The sequence below is a fragment of the Alosa alosa genome, chromosome 20 (assembly GCF_017589495.1).
Source record: "Alosa alosa isolate M-15738 ecotype Scorff River chromosome 20, AALO_Geno_1.1, whole genome shotgun sequence".
Classification (NCBI taxonomy): Eukaryota; Metazoa; Chordata; class Actinopteri; order Clupeiformes; family Clupeidae; genus Alosa; species Alosa alosa.
Window position 1 is genome coordinate 14,103,644 of NC_063208.1, and position 17,898 is coordinate 14,121,541.

The 17,898-nt window shown below is 41.3% G+C and overlaps 2 protein-coding genes across 2 annotated transcripts in view; one reads left to right on the forward strand and one right to left on the reverse strand.

The window, feature by feature from the left end:
- Positions 1-13,088, reverse strand: part of nudcd1 (NudC domain containing 1) — a 34,108-nt gene extending 21,020 nt beyond the window's left edge. Inside the window, exons 1-5 of the mRNA XM_048230521.1 lie at positions 12,915-13,088; positions 12,156-12,310; positions 5,178-5,366; positions 3,228-3,411; positions 869-1,057 (exon numbers count right to left, since the gene is read on the reverse strand). Coding sequence (XP_048086478.1) covers positions 869-1,057; positions 3,228-3,411; positions 5,178-5,366; positions 12,156-12,310; positions 12,915-13,029 — 832 coding nt within the window. The 5' untranslated portion in view covers positions 13,030-13,088. The remainder of the gene's footprint in view (positions 1-868; positions 1,058-3,227; positions 3,412-5,177; positions 5,367-12,155; positions 12,311-12,914) is intronic.
- A 270-nt stretch (positions 13,089-13,358) lies between these two features.
- Positions 13,359-15,841, forward strand: LOC125285373 (transcription and mRNA export factor ENY2-like). Its single transcript, XM_048229790.1, has 5 exons — positions 13,359-13,463; positions 13,720-13,798; positions 13,902-13,972; positions 14,266-14,340; positions 15,295-15,841. Exons 2-5 carry the CDS (start codon positions 13,731-13,733, stop codon positions 15,369-15,371), a joined length of 291 nt encoding a protein of 96 aa, XP_048085747.1. The 5' UTR covers positions 13,359-13,463; positions 13,720-13,730; the 3' UTR covers positions 15,372-15,841.
- Positions 15,842-17,898: the final 2,057 nt, after the last annotated feature.

Here is a 17,898-nt window from a genome sequence, read left to right on the forward strand (position 1 = left end):
AGCCTTGGTTTGTTATGATTATCCATCGTTTCAATTCCATTTATGTGCTCTTATATGTTTAATGCTTTTCATTTTCCAGTTTATACTTATACCTATACAATATTAACAACACATTCAACTGTTATTTTACTGTTTAACATCCCCAGTTCCCACATGATTTCATGTTTAGCCTTTGAAATGCTAATCTGCTATGATTTTGTACAGTCTCTGTATATTGCATTATGTAGCCAAGGCCTTTGGGATTTTACTCCAGAACAAAGAAGCTTTATGTAATTGAGCTAAAACTAAATCCTGAGTCTGCCACCTCCACCACTTCACTGCCAACCATCACCAACACGGCAATAACTAAGAAGAAGCAAACAAACAAAACAAAAACAAACACCAGCAGCAACAACACTTAACCACAACAACAGACCACAACAACAGAACATCTACCCTGGGAATCCAGAGTTCCCAGGGAAGCATTTGCTCAGCGAGAGACTCTGGCAAAGAGTAATGATGCACGTAACTTTTGCCCCTTGCATCGTGGGGAACAAAGCATATTTGTGTATTTGATATAGACGGGCCAGAGGCGAGCTAAACAGATGACAGACGTAGTGTTATCCAATTGCGTCGAAGTCCGGAATCAGTCAGTTAACATTGATCGTATAGTGTTATCCAATCGCATGCAGTGAGATTTTCAAATGCGTGCTTGGTGCTGCCCCTCGAGTTGGGCCATTACGTTATTCGTGGCCAGACCCTTAATCTTTCAGATTGGGTCTGGTCCTCCAGGCTACACAACATCAACAACCACAACAAAAATAACAATCAACAACAATCAATCAATAACAACAAACACAACAACCACAACAACAACATAATGGCTCACCTGTCTTGTCAGTCTCCATGGGCTCGGCCGGAGGCTCCTCCACAGGCACTGAGTCGACCTCGGTGAACCTGAAGGGCTTTTCGGCTGCCACCATGACCCCGCGCCCCTGGGGCTCAAGGGCAGCGTAGTGAGGCACGGACGCGCCCGTCATTACCCGCCGCTTCTTCACCTCATACTTCCTCTCCTCCGCTGCAGGATGCACAAGATGCATTTACACTACCAGTCAAAAGTTTGGAGACACTTAATTTCCATTCCACTCCATACTCCATTATAGACAGAATACCAGCTGAGATCATTTGCATTGTTTTTTAAATCAGGGCAGCAATTTTCAGATTACATTATTTGCTTACAAAATTGCAAACGCCCCCCCCTCTCTCTCTCTCTCTCTCTCTCTGTGAGTGTTTATGTGTTGTTAGTCTCTTTCAACATGTAATACTGTACCTAAAAGCGTTGTATAGGTAATAAGAATTGTATAAGAATAATAGAGGAAATATATACGTATAAGAATTGTATGCGTAAATGCATTAAATAGGAAATAAAAGAGAGAATTTCAGCCTTTATTTGTAACGTTAGTGACAGCTCCGTCAGTGGACTTAATGCAGACAGTGTAAATTAGCCTACCGACTGTTTTAATCACAGAGAGGGCCCTGTGAGCCTCTGTGTGGTCAGACTTGATCTTCTTTGATGCCCCCTGAAGCTACAATTTAAAAGCAAGACGCTTAGCAGAGGAGACAGGGACATGCATGCCAGCTAAACAGCAACACTGGAGCTCTCGGACAAAGACAACCTCATACAGACTCACTCAGACAAGATCACTCAGGCAGGCGGTTTGTTTTGTTTTTCGTCTGAAGCGCAGGACTTTTTTTAGTGCCAGCGATTTCAACAAAGTTGCGGAATAAATTGTTCATATTGAATTAAGCAAAAGTGTAACTACTGATACAAAATAAGATGGACTATTCTGGAGGAGAATCATGCAAATCATGATTGCAACTAACAAACAGCTGTGCTTGGGGACATCATATTCAGAGTAAATAAATAGCCTTTGGAGCCTCAAAGCATGATTACTGATGTAGACGTCTGCTTTGTATGCTTTGTAAACAGTGGTTAGTGGTAAATCCTGGTAGGAAGTGTAGGGACGGCTAAATCTGATTTGGAAATGGAAATCAAACTCATCCTCTGCACTTTGGTTGTTTGGGTGCAGCTCCTGTCGATTTTGGATGTGCTTCACAAATAGTGTGACTTGATTTGAGCTCTGTGAAGTGGTCATTAAGCATAGTGCCGGGCAAACTGTCGGCCTCACACAAACAAACACACACACTCTCACTCTTACACACAAACAAACACACACACACACATGCATAAACAGACTCTATTTCTGTCTCTCTCTCACACACACACACACACACACAAATAAACACACACACACACATGCATAAACAGACTCTATTTCTGTCTCTCTCACACACACACACACACAACCACACACACACACACACACACACACACACACACAGACACACACAGACACACACACACACACACACACACACACACACAGCTCTCTCTCTCTCTCTCTCTCTCTCTCTGTGTTTCTCTCCCACTCACACTCACACACTCCCACTCTCTCTCTCTCTCTCACACACACACACACACACACACTCTCTCTCTCTCTTTCTCTCCTACTCACACACACACACACACACACACTTCATTAGCCGGCTCTGTTTACGTTCCGGGCCGAGAGCAGCAAAGCTGTTGTGGTGACAGTGGGGCCGTGAGGCCGCGGTGCGGTGGGTTTCTCCTGGGAGCCGTGGCTGGTATTTGCCTTTCAATTAAGGCGGCTAATTTCAGTTCATTAGAGACAATTAGCCGAATTACAGAATGCAGCTCCGCAGCACAATGAGCAATCACACGCAGCCCTCCAGGCATATACCCAGGAAAAAACTAGGATGCTGAATAAAACTACTCCCTAGACAGCTTTTCATAAATGATCAAAAGTCCCCTCCACACCACACAGCCCCACACCAAGGGGCATCTAGTGTGTATGTGGCCAGCCTTACTACTGGAAAGAAGGATGGAACGCTACAGAACTAGCTGTGTATGTTCATTCAGGAAAGAAAGACAGGCAGACAGACGTTGTAGCAACACATGTGTGTATGCACGCACGCACACACACACCTTTACGAAGTCCATTCCCTGTGCAGTGTGGCTGGTAACAGTGACCCACTCCTCACTGCACACACTCACACACACCACATCTAGTCTGAGGTTGCTGGACACACTCAGACACACGTGCATGGGAGCGCGCGCACACACACACAGACACACACACATACACACACACACACACACACCCTACCCTGTGTGGTCTGGCTGGCAATGGTGACCCACTCCAGAGAGGCCGTGTAGCCGCTGCCCCGGGTGTCTTGCGGCTCTTTGAGCAGCCGCAGCAGCAGCAGCTCCAGTGTGTGCAGGCCGCCCTGCACGTGGGACAGGCTGTGCAGCAGCGTGAAGGGCTCCCCCAGGCTCTCGGTGAAGAACAGCTGGAAAAACCACAAACACACACACACACACACACACACACACACACACACACACACACACACACACACACACACACACACACACACACGCACACACACACGAGCACACACAGACACAAATAAACATAGTGACAAACATACTCATACACACAATTGACACACATACACAAGCACACTTACACACAATCACACACACACACACACACACACACAAACACACACATTAACATATAGACAAGCACACTCACAAAGACACACACATGAACACAAAGACACAGACACACACACACACACACACTAAAAAAACCCTGACAATTAATCAAAACCTTGAAAATGATCCGTTTCAATCCATCAGCCAAAGAGAAATGAACTGTGTGCCAAACCTTTTGCGCTAGAGATTTTCAGTCTCCTAATTACATTCCTAATTAAATTAGCGGGAGCAGATGAAGTATTTGTCAATCAGTGGAATGCCTTCACTTCTTGGCATTTGACACATTAGTTAGGCAGAAAATATAGAAACACTTATGCCCACAGCCTAGGAGAGTCTTTGCCAGGTCACACTCAACATATTAAAGAGCATAGTCAGTTATTTCCATAATACATAATTTTCAAAAATTAAGAGCCTAAACTCTATGATAAGATATGGTTTGACGAAGTGTTTACAGTTATGAAGTATAAATTCTTAAACTTCTTCAAAAAATATTTGACACAGTTTCCCATTCATAAAACATACAAAGAAAAAAATCTTTATTCTTTTTAAATCTTTAAAAATCTGAGGTTTTATGAGAGTCTAATGAGGACCAAGAACCAAGTTTCACACAGCATTCCAATATTGTATGGATTTCATAAGCATCATATAAACACAAGCACGGTGAGTAATTATCACATCACCATGTGCACACAATGGTTAATTATGGCCTCGTTCAGTAAACACACTATTGGGGGGATTGGACTATTTGACAGCGTGAATGGGCCTGAATACAGATTCTGACACATGCTGTTCTAAAAGGACAACCCCAGACAGCAAAAAGCTGTTACGCCACGGAGACGAAGTGCCGTCTGAATCATAAAGCCGAGCCGAGCTTTGCCTGATGCGAGCAGAGCGCACGCACGCACGTTATTAAGGAGTCGACACATGTGGCTGTCGAGATTGATGTGCTATCCGAGATCTTAAAAATGAAGAGGCAATACCAGAGGAGATATAATTCGGGGGCAGACTGACTGCCTGCTGCTGGGAGCGTTTAACACGAGTGAGCAGCTACTTTAATTCATGACTGCTTTTTGCCATAAAAAAAAAAAAGTTTTGATTGCCTTTAAACTGAATTAGCTGAAACTGAACTTCCCAACATTTTTTCACCCAATGATTTATACCTTTTCCTCTATTTTGTTTCTTAGAGGAAGTGAGAGAAGACAAAATTAGGCTCACCCCAAACAGTGTAGTAATTCATCTACTGAATGAAATAGTGACTTTCATTGGCTGAGGGCACAGGGCAGCTAGATAAACATGCTCATACTCCTCTCGGAAGTAAAATGAATATTGCTCTGAGTTACCCGGACTTATAAGTTAACATTTTAATGACAAGTGATTGTGCTTTTCTGTTTCAATTGTAAAAGCTAGGCTTATGATTGGAGCCAATAAAAGATTATCATCAATATATAGAAGTACAAAGGAGCCTTGAAAATGGAAGGAACATAATAATGACTCATGACGCTTTACGGTCATGCATCAATGGATGTGGGGCAGTTGAGAGCGTGCAAGTTCATACCTCCCACCTGTTGAGGGCGCCCTCGCCCCGTCTGCCCGTCCTGAGGAGATAGAGGGTCCCGGCACCGTCTGAGAGCGTCGCCCAGGTGGCGGAGGTGAGGCTGAGCGAGGCACACACCGGGTCGCTGGGGCACTGCACGGGGTCAGAGGGCAGACGGAACACCTCCCGTGGCTTACCCAGCGCCGTATCCTGGGAATACACAAGCAGGAAGAGTCAAAGTGAGAGCCAGCTATCGGAACAACTGACGTCCAACCCTAAAGGTTCATTTGTGCTGCCGTCAACATAACTAAGAGCTTGTTGGTTCTCCTTGCGGAGTCACGATTTGTATGTGTTGCTGTTGGGACGATTCGCTAGTGTTATCATTCTGTTAAAATGATTAGGTCTATTCAGGGTTGTAAAAGTCCGGCTTTACAAAGTAAAGCCATATATTTGCTCCAACTATTCACTAAATCAGCTGAATCTAATAAGTACAACTCCTAAGTCAGGTAGATGAGCTAATTAGTGATATCACCTGTGTTAAGTGCACAGGTAAACAATACATTATTTATTTTCTGAAGCAGGACATTTACACCTCTGGGTCTATTACTATTTTCAGCTGTGTGAAGTGTTTTATTTTTATATAGGCTGAATGACTAATGAAGTGTTCATTTTAAGAACCATGACCATAACCTTAACCACAAGAGAGTGAGGCGACAGCAGAATGCCACACTTATAATTGGTCAGTGAAGAAAATGAAAAAAGGATCCTAATCTGAAACTGGAGGAGGACCAGAATATGTTGACCCTCCATCTTGTCTGAAATCAGTAAGCTATGTGAGTAGACACACAGACACAAACACACTGATGAACAGATGGACCGATTACATTACCCTCTGCCCCCTACTGAGGGGAGAGAAGGGGCAGAGAAAGAGATAGAAAGAGAGAGAGAGAGAATGAGAGAGAAAGAGAGAGAGAAAGAGAGAAAGAGAGAGAGAGAGATAGAGAGAGTAAGAGAGAAAGAAAGAGAGAGAGAGAGAAAGAGAAAGAAAGAGAGAGAGAGAGAAAGAGAAAGAAAGAGAGAGAGAGAGAAAGAAAGAGAGAGAGAGAGAGACTTCAAATTTAACAATGCTCATGACATTACAATACCACCGGGAAAAGCAGCCAAGATTGAGAATGGACTTGGACTGTGTTTCCAAAAAGTTCCCACTGGGCTTTAGAACACTCTCTGATGGCCATAGCACAGCATTGGACAATGAAGGGGCTCTCTATGTCTCAATGAATCTATTTTGCAGTGTTCTTGGACAATGAAGGTCTTAGCCTGAACTAGCCTAGTTGGGCCAACTTCCACACTCCAAATAAACCTGAACCCAAAGTACAACAAATATCTGAACCATATCAAGAACAATTATTAATATGGACTATTACATATTAATGTTTTAATTCATATTAATGGATATTACCTCGTTGTAATCGCTGTCCTCATCATTGTCTCTATAGAATTAACAACAGATATAACTGCTGGAAACGGCAATTTCAATTTCACTCTATTCTAACTATTTGAATTATAGGGTATAAGGAACTAGCAGGCCCACAGAAGGAACAGTCATTTGCATCCAGGCCTTCTGTGTAGATTACAAAGGAACCAGTTGTTCTCCATTTGTCATATCGAGCACAAAAGAAGCCGCAGAATCACTCCCACCTCCGTGGCATTTGGAGATTTTGCCAGGTGGACAAATTGGAAATGGCCAATGACGTTGCTTAGGAACAAGTGATGTTTACAGCAAACTGCAATCCTCAAGGTTCAATTACCACTGTTCTTCAGCCTCACACAATCAGAATGTCTGTGGGCTGGGTGGGCCGATTACTAACTCCTCCAACGCACCAAGACAGTGCTCATCAGATGGCCACAATCAAATCTCACCAAAATCACACATTCACACAAACTCCTTCTATAGGCATCAGTGTGAAAGAGAATCTCTGTATGCATGTGAAGAATACAAGTGAGGCGAGTGTGGCCAAAGGGATGGAAGGTTTTAAAAAATCTGGTTCAGTACGTATATAACTTCTGCAATGTTGAATCGGAGAACTCTCAACCTTGCCTGCTGTTATTGTTGTCTCCTCATTCATTAAGACCGATCATATGAGAATGTTAATCTGTGTTATAATTCCCAATAATGCACATCGGGTCATACTATACGGTGCAATACAAACAGAAGTGTTGTTCTGTGACTGCAGAACATGTCAGTGGCAACTTTACAAACAGCACACAACACTCTCACAACAACTCTTCTATTGTATGTCACAAGACCATCATTGTACTGGCCTGGGGCAGCACTGCAATATCTCTTGCGTGCTCTCTCTGGTTGTGTGACTTCCCCAGCCCACTGAAGCAGCCTGCGGGGGAAGCAAATGCAGGTGCAGGTGCAGGCTAGCCTGGGGCGGATACTAGCCTACAGCTGAAACTAGCCTAGGGCAGCTAACCTAGGAGCGCGACTGCATCAGCTCCAAACAAGCCCCTCAGGCCTGTGTGTGACCTGTGCAGAAATAGATAACACAAATACAACACACTCTCTCTCTCACACACACACACACACACACAGACACAGACACACACAAACATAGTCACATTTTATAATGTGACTAAATATATACTGCCTTTGTATTCATCATGGTTGTGCTTTTCCATAAGGTTCAGCATCTCTCTAACTGCTGGCTTTTATCTCAATGGACAAATCAGTATCTTCCAGCAACCTTGTATAAGTCACAGTATAAACGTATTGCCAGACTCGGCTGTATTTTTTGATTTACAAGACACCAAGTTATACCCCACTTCCCCACTAAGTTTATACACATTTATACAAGAAGTGTTTATACCCAGGAAATGAGAAATACTCTTGTCCGATTGGCTGGCAGGTGGCTATTTATTATGTAGAATGGGAGACCTATGAAGTAGATCCAGTGAAAAAGTTTGATCACCAATCAGTTCAGATCAATGGTCTTTGGAAACTTTAATGGTAACTCTAACAGCCACAATAAATAGTGTTTGACTGAAAAGCTGCCCATCATGAGGGCATACTCTATCACAGAATTAATAGACTTTACTTGGCAGAGGAAACTTTGTCTCTGTTGCACTAATTACATGAATTCCATATAGCAGTAGATAGATATAGAGCCATTATTCCAGCCATTATTATTTAATGACCCACACCACCGTGGTGTTTAAATACACTTTATGTAAAGTAAGAACAGGGCCAGGCTCCTTTCAAAATCTATGTTTGTGTTTAATGAGGCATACCGAGTTGCTGAATGCCAAATCTCAGATATAGGAAAATATGGGGGAAAATCAATCAATCAATCAATAACTTCATCCATCCATCCAATCCATCCATGGAAAGCTTAATCAAGCTTGCAGAACTGTTGTTGCATATTTCAGAAGGCATAAGCATCCGAAAACCATCCCCGCTGATTGCTCACAGTGGAAAGGTTTTGCTGCATTCACAGCCCTTGATGAGAAACCCCTTGCTCACCCCAATGGCTCTGGCACCTCCCGAAGGGCACGACTGAGCGGCAGGAGTCATTTCCAAAGCAGGAGGATATAATACTCCGACGAGCATCAATTAAACCTCGCACAAAGACGCGGCCGCCGATCACTGCTCTGCAAGCCAACTGGGCAGCCACTGCCCCCACAGTCGCCATGGAGATCCATGTTCCCATTATTGCCAGCACTGCCACCTCTTCTGAAGCCCATCTCCTGGGGTGTGAAGTGCCCTCCGATGCCCCTAACCCCCTCACCCCCACCTTCAGCGAGAGCACCACACAGACTCCTGCAGAGAGATAATTACTGGTGTGATCATTTTAATTACGATGCGGCTCATATCTCTTTTTTTTTTCTCCCCCCATAAAGGATACGTTTTGCACCCACCCACCACTCTGCATCGTGCCATGCCAAGCCGTGTCATGCAGCGAATCAAAGCCAAAGCATCCCATGGAACAAGGAGATGATGTGATTACTATGATCTCGCCTAAACAGCATGCTGAAAAGACAAAGAGCCAGAGGGCTACAGCTCAGTGCCTTGCCCATTAAATCTGAAAAAGGCCACACTGTTCATTTAATGACAGTTTGGTGCATTGACAGATAATGGAAAGATCAGCCCGGGAAGCAAAAAAACTCAGACAAGTTAGAGAAGCTGAGATGAGAAACTTTCCATTTAGAAGACTATTATCAGGCAGACCATCTGGGGAAAGAACAATGGTTGGGGTCTCAAAATGTCTGGTAAGTAAGTGTCACACGATTGGGTCTACTGTAGTCAACTAATAACCAATAATTGATAAGTATAATAAATAAAGGGGGGTGTAGACTGTGAGTATACTGGGTAACTGAGTAAAGGTTTAAAGGTGCCATGTGTAAGAATTGAGGTAAAAATATCCAAAAAATTAGCTACACGCATCAACAGAATGAGAAGAAATAAGGGCGATGATGTCATTTCAAAAAATGACAAGGTATAGTGCTGCAGAGATATCAACCTGAATTAGCATGCTAAATTACTAGCCACAGCCCGACAGGTATCATAATACCAGTTTCGGCCATGGGAGGCGGTATGCGGGCAACATAACCGCCAGCCAAATTGCAATACATGTTTGTCGGTTGTTACTTTAGGGCAGACCAATTCACTTTCTGGAGGTATACTGCCCCCATCTTTTATGGAATGTGGAGTATGAATTGATTTTTTGGCGGACATTACACATGGCACCTTTAAAATGTGTTATGTGGATGTTTTTTTTAGTTAAAAACACAGACTTAGAAATACCAACAGAATGTGAAGAAACAACCGATTTGACGTAATGTCAAAAAGCGCTATGCTACATATTGTCCAGCTAACACCGGGGTTGTAATACCAACTTGTACCACCTGTGGCCGCTGTATTAAATAAAATGCGAGTAAATGGAAGAGTGCCTTGTGGCTGCGTTCAACACAACGCAAAGCCCTCAGAATTCCACAGGACTCTATTGAAAGATACTGTAAGTCTGCAGTTTTTGTGCCGAAAATGAAAACCACTTCAAGTGATTACGATGTAATTATGCAAGAAAAAAAATATGATGCTGTTCCCTATTATTGCTGTACATTCTTATACTGTACATACCCTGTATGTAATTTCAAAGCATTTGCTGGCACACTCAATGTGTTGTCCCTATCTGGACACAGAGGAGATGTGTTAAAAAACAACGCAAGTTGTGTTATTTTCAACCCATTTGTTTTAAGAGTGCTTGTCCAGGGTTAAATGCAATATAATACCTGAAACACATAACTGACAGAATCCACTAGGGAATATGGCTGGAATCATTTCCTCAGCATGACCTCATCAGTATTCACCTAGACACATCACTCTTTCTTGATGAAAAAGACTGCAAACTGCAGCTTTAACACCATCAACCAGTCACTAAAACCATGTGAAATCAAGTGAAGACACATGCATTTCAGCTTTTACTATTGACTGATGCACTGAAGGAGACAGGAAGCACTACAGCATGGAAACATTTCAGCCTTCAGAGTAACATCTCCCCCTGCTGACTAATGTAACACATGACACTACAAACTGCAGACCTGGGGCCTTCCACACATTTCCACACAGTCACACAAACACTACCGGTCTGACGCTTTGAAAAGCCTTTGAAGAGTCTTTCTTTTTGTTACATTGTAGAACATTTCACCACCTTAAGTTAGACTAGGGGTGTCAAACTCATATCAGGCAGTGGGCTGGATTTGTTGGAATGAGACCCTGTGGGGGCCTTCATTGTCATGGTCATTATCATTTTTCTGCTTGGGTATCAGAGTGTTATTTGATGATATACTCCTTTACTGTACAAATCATGTACTGCTGTCATATACTGCTCTTTCTGTTGTGAAATTCCCTACTTCCATGTCCGTTTTTGTTGGCCTATTCCTTTCTGAAGACAACTGGATGTGAATGTCTTTATTTTCTCCTAATTTTTCCTTCCTACCCAAAACATCCGGGGGGCATGAAACCTTCTGGTGGGCCTGATCTGGCCCCTGGGCCTTATGTTTGATATGTTTTTCACTCATGCTAATGGTGGTCCCTCTCCTCTTTAGCCCGGAGGATGTTTGATTGGTGTTACCACAGGACAGTTTTCCACTTTGCCTCAATCCATCATAAATGAGCTTGGGCAGAGGCATTTCTGGATCATGTCTAAATATAGTTTCATCTTTAAATGGTTGAGTTTTAACCAGCATTAGTGGATAGAGCATCAAGCTATGTTCATAAACAATTGCTATTGTTTCCTGAGCCCATACGAAGATGTTCTTTACAGAACAGAACAAATGCTCCTCCTTGTGTTTAATTTAGCATTGCAATACATGTCCAGCTTTTTGTTACCCCTGTCACAACTGTGAGACGCATTGCTGGTATCAAATTAAAAGTGAGGTTATACTGTATGTTCCATGAATATCAAATGTGTCAGTTTCAACATTTGATATGGGTTTGCAGATGATCACATTTTGATTCATTTACATTCATTTACAAAGCATCCCAAGCTGTATGAAAATCTGCTTATTTCTGCCAGACACAGCCACTGGGGAAGTTAACCCCCAAATAAACTTTGCATTACTCAAGAAAATGAACATACAGGCAGGACTGTTTATATCTTCAGATGTCTTTTGATCGTTCAAATACATTTGCAAAACCTTTCCACTGTTACAAAACCTGCTTTGATATCTATTTTAGGATGTAAAGACAGGTCATTCACAACATGTCATAAATGTAGCTTTCATCACTACTGGAAAGTGGATCAAACACACTTCTGTCAAATGTCAACCACCTTTCTGTCATTTTGTTGTAGGAATATTCAGACTAGTAGAGTAAAAAAGAAACAGAAAAGTAGAAAAAAGGCTTTGGATAGAAAAGGTCTCTGGATAGGACAGGTGGTCCACCGTAAACACCTCTAATGTGAAACTGACAGTAATTTATAGTGTAATGGGACTTACCAATGTTACAGTCAGATTAAGCAGCCGGCCCTTGCAATCCACAAAGTAAACGCTGTCCTCGTACCAGGGGTCTGAGTGGAGGTAGTTGTACATGCCAAAAGCACGCACATGATCTAAGGTGTACTGGCTGTCTTTCAGTTTGACCTCAGCAACAGCTGCAATATATTCCATATATGAAAAGACATGATTAGAATAACCTTACTGAAAAAAGAATGAAGTTTTAAACGCATGCAATGCATGTATGCAATGCATTCATGTGCAGCACAGACAAACATGATTTGGTTGGTGGTCTAAGATGGGCCTTATAGGCTACTAGTTATGGGACATCAATTTCATCGGCATGACCACTGTGATCTAGTCAGACACTGAATGAAAACCAAAAGTATGCGGTGTTGTTCATTGGTGTTGTAAGATACTAAATTATACCTAGCCTACCCCCTTTTTCATTAAAATTACCATTCAATACAACCAGTCAAACATTAATTTTCTATATCATTCATTCATTCAACCAACCAATAATGACTGACATCAAGCCAATTCGCAGTTAGCTCAAGGACTACTTTTTGAGTTAACTAAAGTGCACTGTAAGACCGACACGTTGGGTAGGAATTCATCTGTTCATTTATATAGAGGCATACAAAGATGTACGATTTCTGCAATAAGACAATGTTGCTCAGAGATATTAAGTCAATAGGCGAGTTAACTTTAGCTAGCGCCAGTCAGTGATAACGTTACATTCTGGCAGCAGTCTTCTCTCACCTGCATCTAGCTCAATGGTGTAAGTTGGGAGCGGATCCAAAGACAGCCTATAACTTTCAAACTTGGGATCCAAGAGCTCTCTGTTTATCTTCAGAGAATAATTTGAATATGCCATAGTTTTGGTGATGTACTGTTGGAAACCATGCAAAGACAGCTGGATGCTCAGACATAAGACACGCTGGACAATTTATGTTTCCTGTATCTTTCTACCCGGAATGTATTTTGGTCGGAATTTGTAATGCATTATGGGAAATGTGGTGTGTTTGCAGGTTGATATTGCACCAATGTGGTGATATTTATCGGTGTTTTAAAATATGGACTTGCTTAGAATGTTAATGAAAAACATAGTACTTAAAACCTTCGATTGCACAGGTATTTGGTACTGAAGTTACAGAGACAGTGAAATTGCATTAGGTAAGTAGCTCAATCCCCCAGAATTCAGTACTGCGCGGTTAGAATGTAAACACGTTAAAGATTCACGTCGGACGTCCCACGAGTTGGACCTCTGTTTGCAGACCTCATTACTACTACCGACCACCCGGCAAACAGGTAAATCACACATTTCACACAATAGTGTATGCCTTTTTACTTTCAATCTGCTCTTTATGATAGTGCTGATGATGGCTTTTGCTTGTTGTTGCTCCAGTAGCCTAGGAGGGTCAAAATTGTGCTTTATGGAATTTGCTGCCTGTTGTAATTTGCTTAATAATTGGGATCATCAGACGTGTTACTTTTTGCTATCAAATTGCCCTCGCTACAAATGCAAACCTGTCATTCATTACTCTCTGCTGTCGTGTTTTGATAGGTTAGACAACTATGAGCAAAGAAACCCAAATGAGGGCTGCTGTAAATCAAAAGTTAGTTGAAATGGGAGAAAGAGAGCGGTAAGTGATTTGTCATTACTTACTTGGCTAATGCATTATAGATAGTGAAGTAAACTTTACAATTTAACAAAAAATAGTCGACACTAATTGCTTTCGGTTGAAGGTTGAAAGAGTTACTAAGAGCCAAGCTCGTTGAGTGTGGCTGGAGGGATGAGCTAAAGGCACACTGCAAAGGTATGGACCTCTTTTAAATTACAGTTGTAGCCTAGTTATAGGCCTAGGCCTTGATGCTCTTGTCCAAAACCCACTTGGAGTGAGTGGGTTTATTAGCCTAGGCTGCTATCACTGTGTATAATTGACAGTCTACTTGAAATGACATTTGTTACATTTTTACTTGGTCTTCCAACAGTACAGTAGGCTGCCAACATTGTCTTGCTGGGGTTATTTTGTATAGGACTTTTGTGAAGGGTCTTGGGGGCCAGCATCTTGCTGAAAGACTGTAACACTGTATGACTTTCCCTCTCCAGATGTCATAAAAGGAAAGGGTTTAGAACATGTGACAGTTGAAGATCTGGTGACAGAAGTCACACCGAAAGGAAGAGGTAGGCTGCTTTAAAGGTTAAGTGTGATTGCTGGGCAACCACATGACTGGTTCCATGTATTCTGATTGGATGATCATGAACATTTGGGTCATTCCGTGGGAAATCACTCAATTTCAACAAAACTTGCCAGGTCAACCTCTCCAAAATAATCTGGCAGCTGGATCATAGCAGTGAGGGATTTGAATGTAATTCTGGCTGCATGTAACAACGGAGTTGCATGTGTCTTCTTTGTCTGATTAAAGACTAGACATGCCGCTGCATTCTGAATCATCTGTAATGGTCTGACTACACAAGCAGGAAGGCCAACTAACAATGCATTTAGTTGGGAAAGAATCATTGTCTGTGTCTGCACAAGAAGTTGTGTGGCATATTGTGTTAAATAAAGTCTGATCTTCACAATGTTGTATAGTATAAGCTGACATGACTTTGTGACTGAGACTACATGCTCAGAGACATTGATTCGGTCATCAATTGTGACACCCAACTTGCGTACCATTTTAGTAGGGGTCAGTGAAGCGGACCTTTGATAAGAAGGGGAGAAGGGAGACAAATCTGATGACCAATGAATAAGTGATGAGCAAAAGAAAAAAAAGTTCAATGGGAACGTGTTGCCTTGTGCATCATCAGCTAAACAATGGTTCTCATCTTGAGAAGTGCATCAGTCTTATGAGAATGTTGTCAACTCTTACAAAATAGCCATTGTATTTATTGTCAGATATTCTTTCAAACATTTTTTTGAAAACGGCATTATTGTTATAAATAGATTGTTATGATTAGTATGCTATGCTTTTGCACATGTGAGAGATGTTGCAATAAAATATTCTTTAAAGGGATAAAATATGGAGAGTATTCTTGACAGGGCATGAAGCTGACGCCCATCTTGAAATCACTCAAATGACGTGCTGGTCATCAAGTAGGAGTCTGACTGACATTGATGCAATCTTGCCTCCACAGCCCTGGTGCCAGACAGTGTCAAGAAAGAACTCCTTCAGAGAATATGTGCATTTTTGGCACAGCAATCTACTTTGTAAAGAAGTGTTTGTCATGTTTTTTTAAGAAGCACTAAGTAGTTTGTTTACCTTATAACAATGGCTTAAAACTCATTTGAATGGTACAGTGACTTATAAAAGGGGAGTTACGGTTTCTGCATTGTCAATGCCAATGTGTGCCCAGAGTGCCTGGTATTACATTATGTAACTTGTACCGTGTAGGTGCATGACCATTTTCGTCACTAGTCAATAAACTTCTTTGCATGACTGGAATTATCAATTTCCAGGGATCAATGAAAGTATATTGGACTTCCCTGCACATTGATTTAAGTCTTTTGGACTGCCCTGCACCAATATGTATCTTAAATGTTAAATAGTTGTGGATGTACAAAGATACAAGACTTTTTTTGTTAAGGTATTACTTTTTAATTATTTTGTTTGTTGAAATGTGGGGGGATTAAAATGCATTGTACAGAGTGTTTTCCCCAAGTAGTTTGATATTAAATCTTGTAAGGTTGTACATAATTTTGAGCCTTGAGTATATTGTGTGTTATGTGTTTGTATGTGTCTAACACAGGAATGACTAAATTCATGGCAGTTATGATATGATTATCTCAAATATCAGTTCAGTACAGGTCTCCATTACTGCCAGTGAGTAAATCACTTTCCAATGAGTAAGTGGTATAACAAGTCAGCCATGGTCTGGTCTCAATATGGAACAAATAATGCAATTGTACAGTGATTTCATTTTAATCAAATACTTTATATTTAGTATAAGGTTATTTTTTGTCCTATAATCAACGAGAGATTTTTGTGCGTAAATGGGCCAAAGGCATCAGTCCACACAAATACTGCCACTGCAGTAATGTACTTTAAACTGAATGTTTCCAAAGGCCACAATGATACTTAACAAGCCTGTTAATGCATGTGAGGCGTAACATGATGATGTCATCGTTGGCTTCTAATTTCAGAGACTTGAATGGTTCAAAGACAAAACAAAAATAATCAGTTTTATCAACTAAAACTGCTGTGCTACTCTTTTCCTTTAACATAAGTTAAAAAGTTATGACAATTATTTTACAGAGATACTTTTTCTCCCAGTTATTCACCATAATCTTTCACAAATAACATTGATACATAGTTTCCCTTTAGTTACCTACTCGTAGAGAAAATTAGATTTGACTAACTGATTCAAAAATTTCGTTTAACAGCACATTAATATTGCACACAAACTTCAGAGGGATGTAGGGAAAGAAAAACGAATGCGCCACCTGTCCATCTGTACTGTAAGTCCTAGTATGTTTTCCCTTCCTATTTTGTAAGAGCAAGAATGCACTGTCATGCCAACACAACAACATGCCAATACACATCAAAGTGTCTTGCCCGCCATCATGGATTTATGGTATTTACAATATTTTCTTATTTTAGAAACAATTACATGTTGTTTTCCAAGCCCCAAGAATTTCAGGTCTGTAATGCCCTGGGCATTCGTGTTGATAATTGAAGAAAAGTGGACCTTTTCATGTTTCATATGTGTCCTTGTCATCAGCACAACCTTCCTGCTACAGTAGCTGTCAACTGACAATGTCATGGTATGCATATAGACATTTGCATGGAGGAAGGACTTGAGAGAAAGCGGAATAGAACATTATGTCCAATATTCCAATATGTGGTTTAATGTTCTGTGGTATCAAAATTACCATAAGACTTAAAAGCTCAAGTTGCATGAGGTAGCCTGAATGATAAATCACTAATTTAAATATACTGTCTCTTAGTTGACAAGAGATTGATCTTGGAGTCCAGGGAAAAGTTGATAATTCCAGTCCTGGTAAAGTTAATTTAAAATCTCTAAGGCTTTAAGTTGTATTCTGATTTAACTACAGGATGCCATATCTCATATATTATTTGGTTTGTCATCAAGATGGCAAGTTTAGGTTTCGTTATTTAGCAAACACTTTTATCCAGTGTGACGTACAAAATCATAGAATCTTGCAATACAAAATCATTTAGAATCAGTGACAAATGAATGGCTATACATTAATGTTATGAACTTGCAATAAATGTGCAGGAGCAAATCCAACAGGCTCATGAAATGATTTTGTAGAATTCTATGATTTTGCCAGTCATTCTGGATAAAAATGCTTGGCAAATTCATTTGTTAAAAAAATAATCCAATTCAGTTACCCTGTTCACAGCTCACATCCTTGATTGGTCAAGCCATGATATACAATTCCATACTCTCCAGGGCTAGTGCAGATTCAGGTAAAGGCCTTCACAATGGACAAACACAGGAACAGTGTCACACAGATACTCACACCTCTACTTAATATTTATCTAACCATAATGTAGACCCTTTCAATCTGTCCCCAGAGGATCTTGGTTGAAATGCTCCAAACCAGAGCAGATATTTACTTAACACTTCAAAGACCAAGAAGATGGTGGTGGATTTCCGCAGGTCTAAGCCCACTCTGCTACCAGTCCACATTGATGGGGTCAATGTGGAGGTGGTTAGCACCTACAAGTATCTGGGTCTCCACCTGGACAATAAACTGGACTGGTCAGCCAACAC

Bases quoted from the DNA above. Each gene is read 5' to 3' on its own strand.
- LOC125285373 (XM_048229790.1), top strand. From the start codon at position 13,731: ATGAGCAAAGAAACCCAAATGAGGGCTGCTGTAAATCAAAAGTTAGTT. The intron at 13,973-14,265 runs GTATGGACCTCT...TTCCCTCTCCAG, and splicing joins GCTAAAGGCACACTGCAAAG to ATGTCATAAAAGGAAAGGGT. The intron at 14,341-15,294 runs GTAGGCTGCTTT...TTGCCTCCACAG, and splicing joins AGTCACACCGAAAGGAAGAG to CCCTGGTGCCAGACAGTGTC.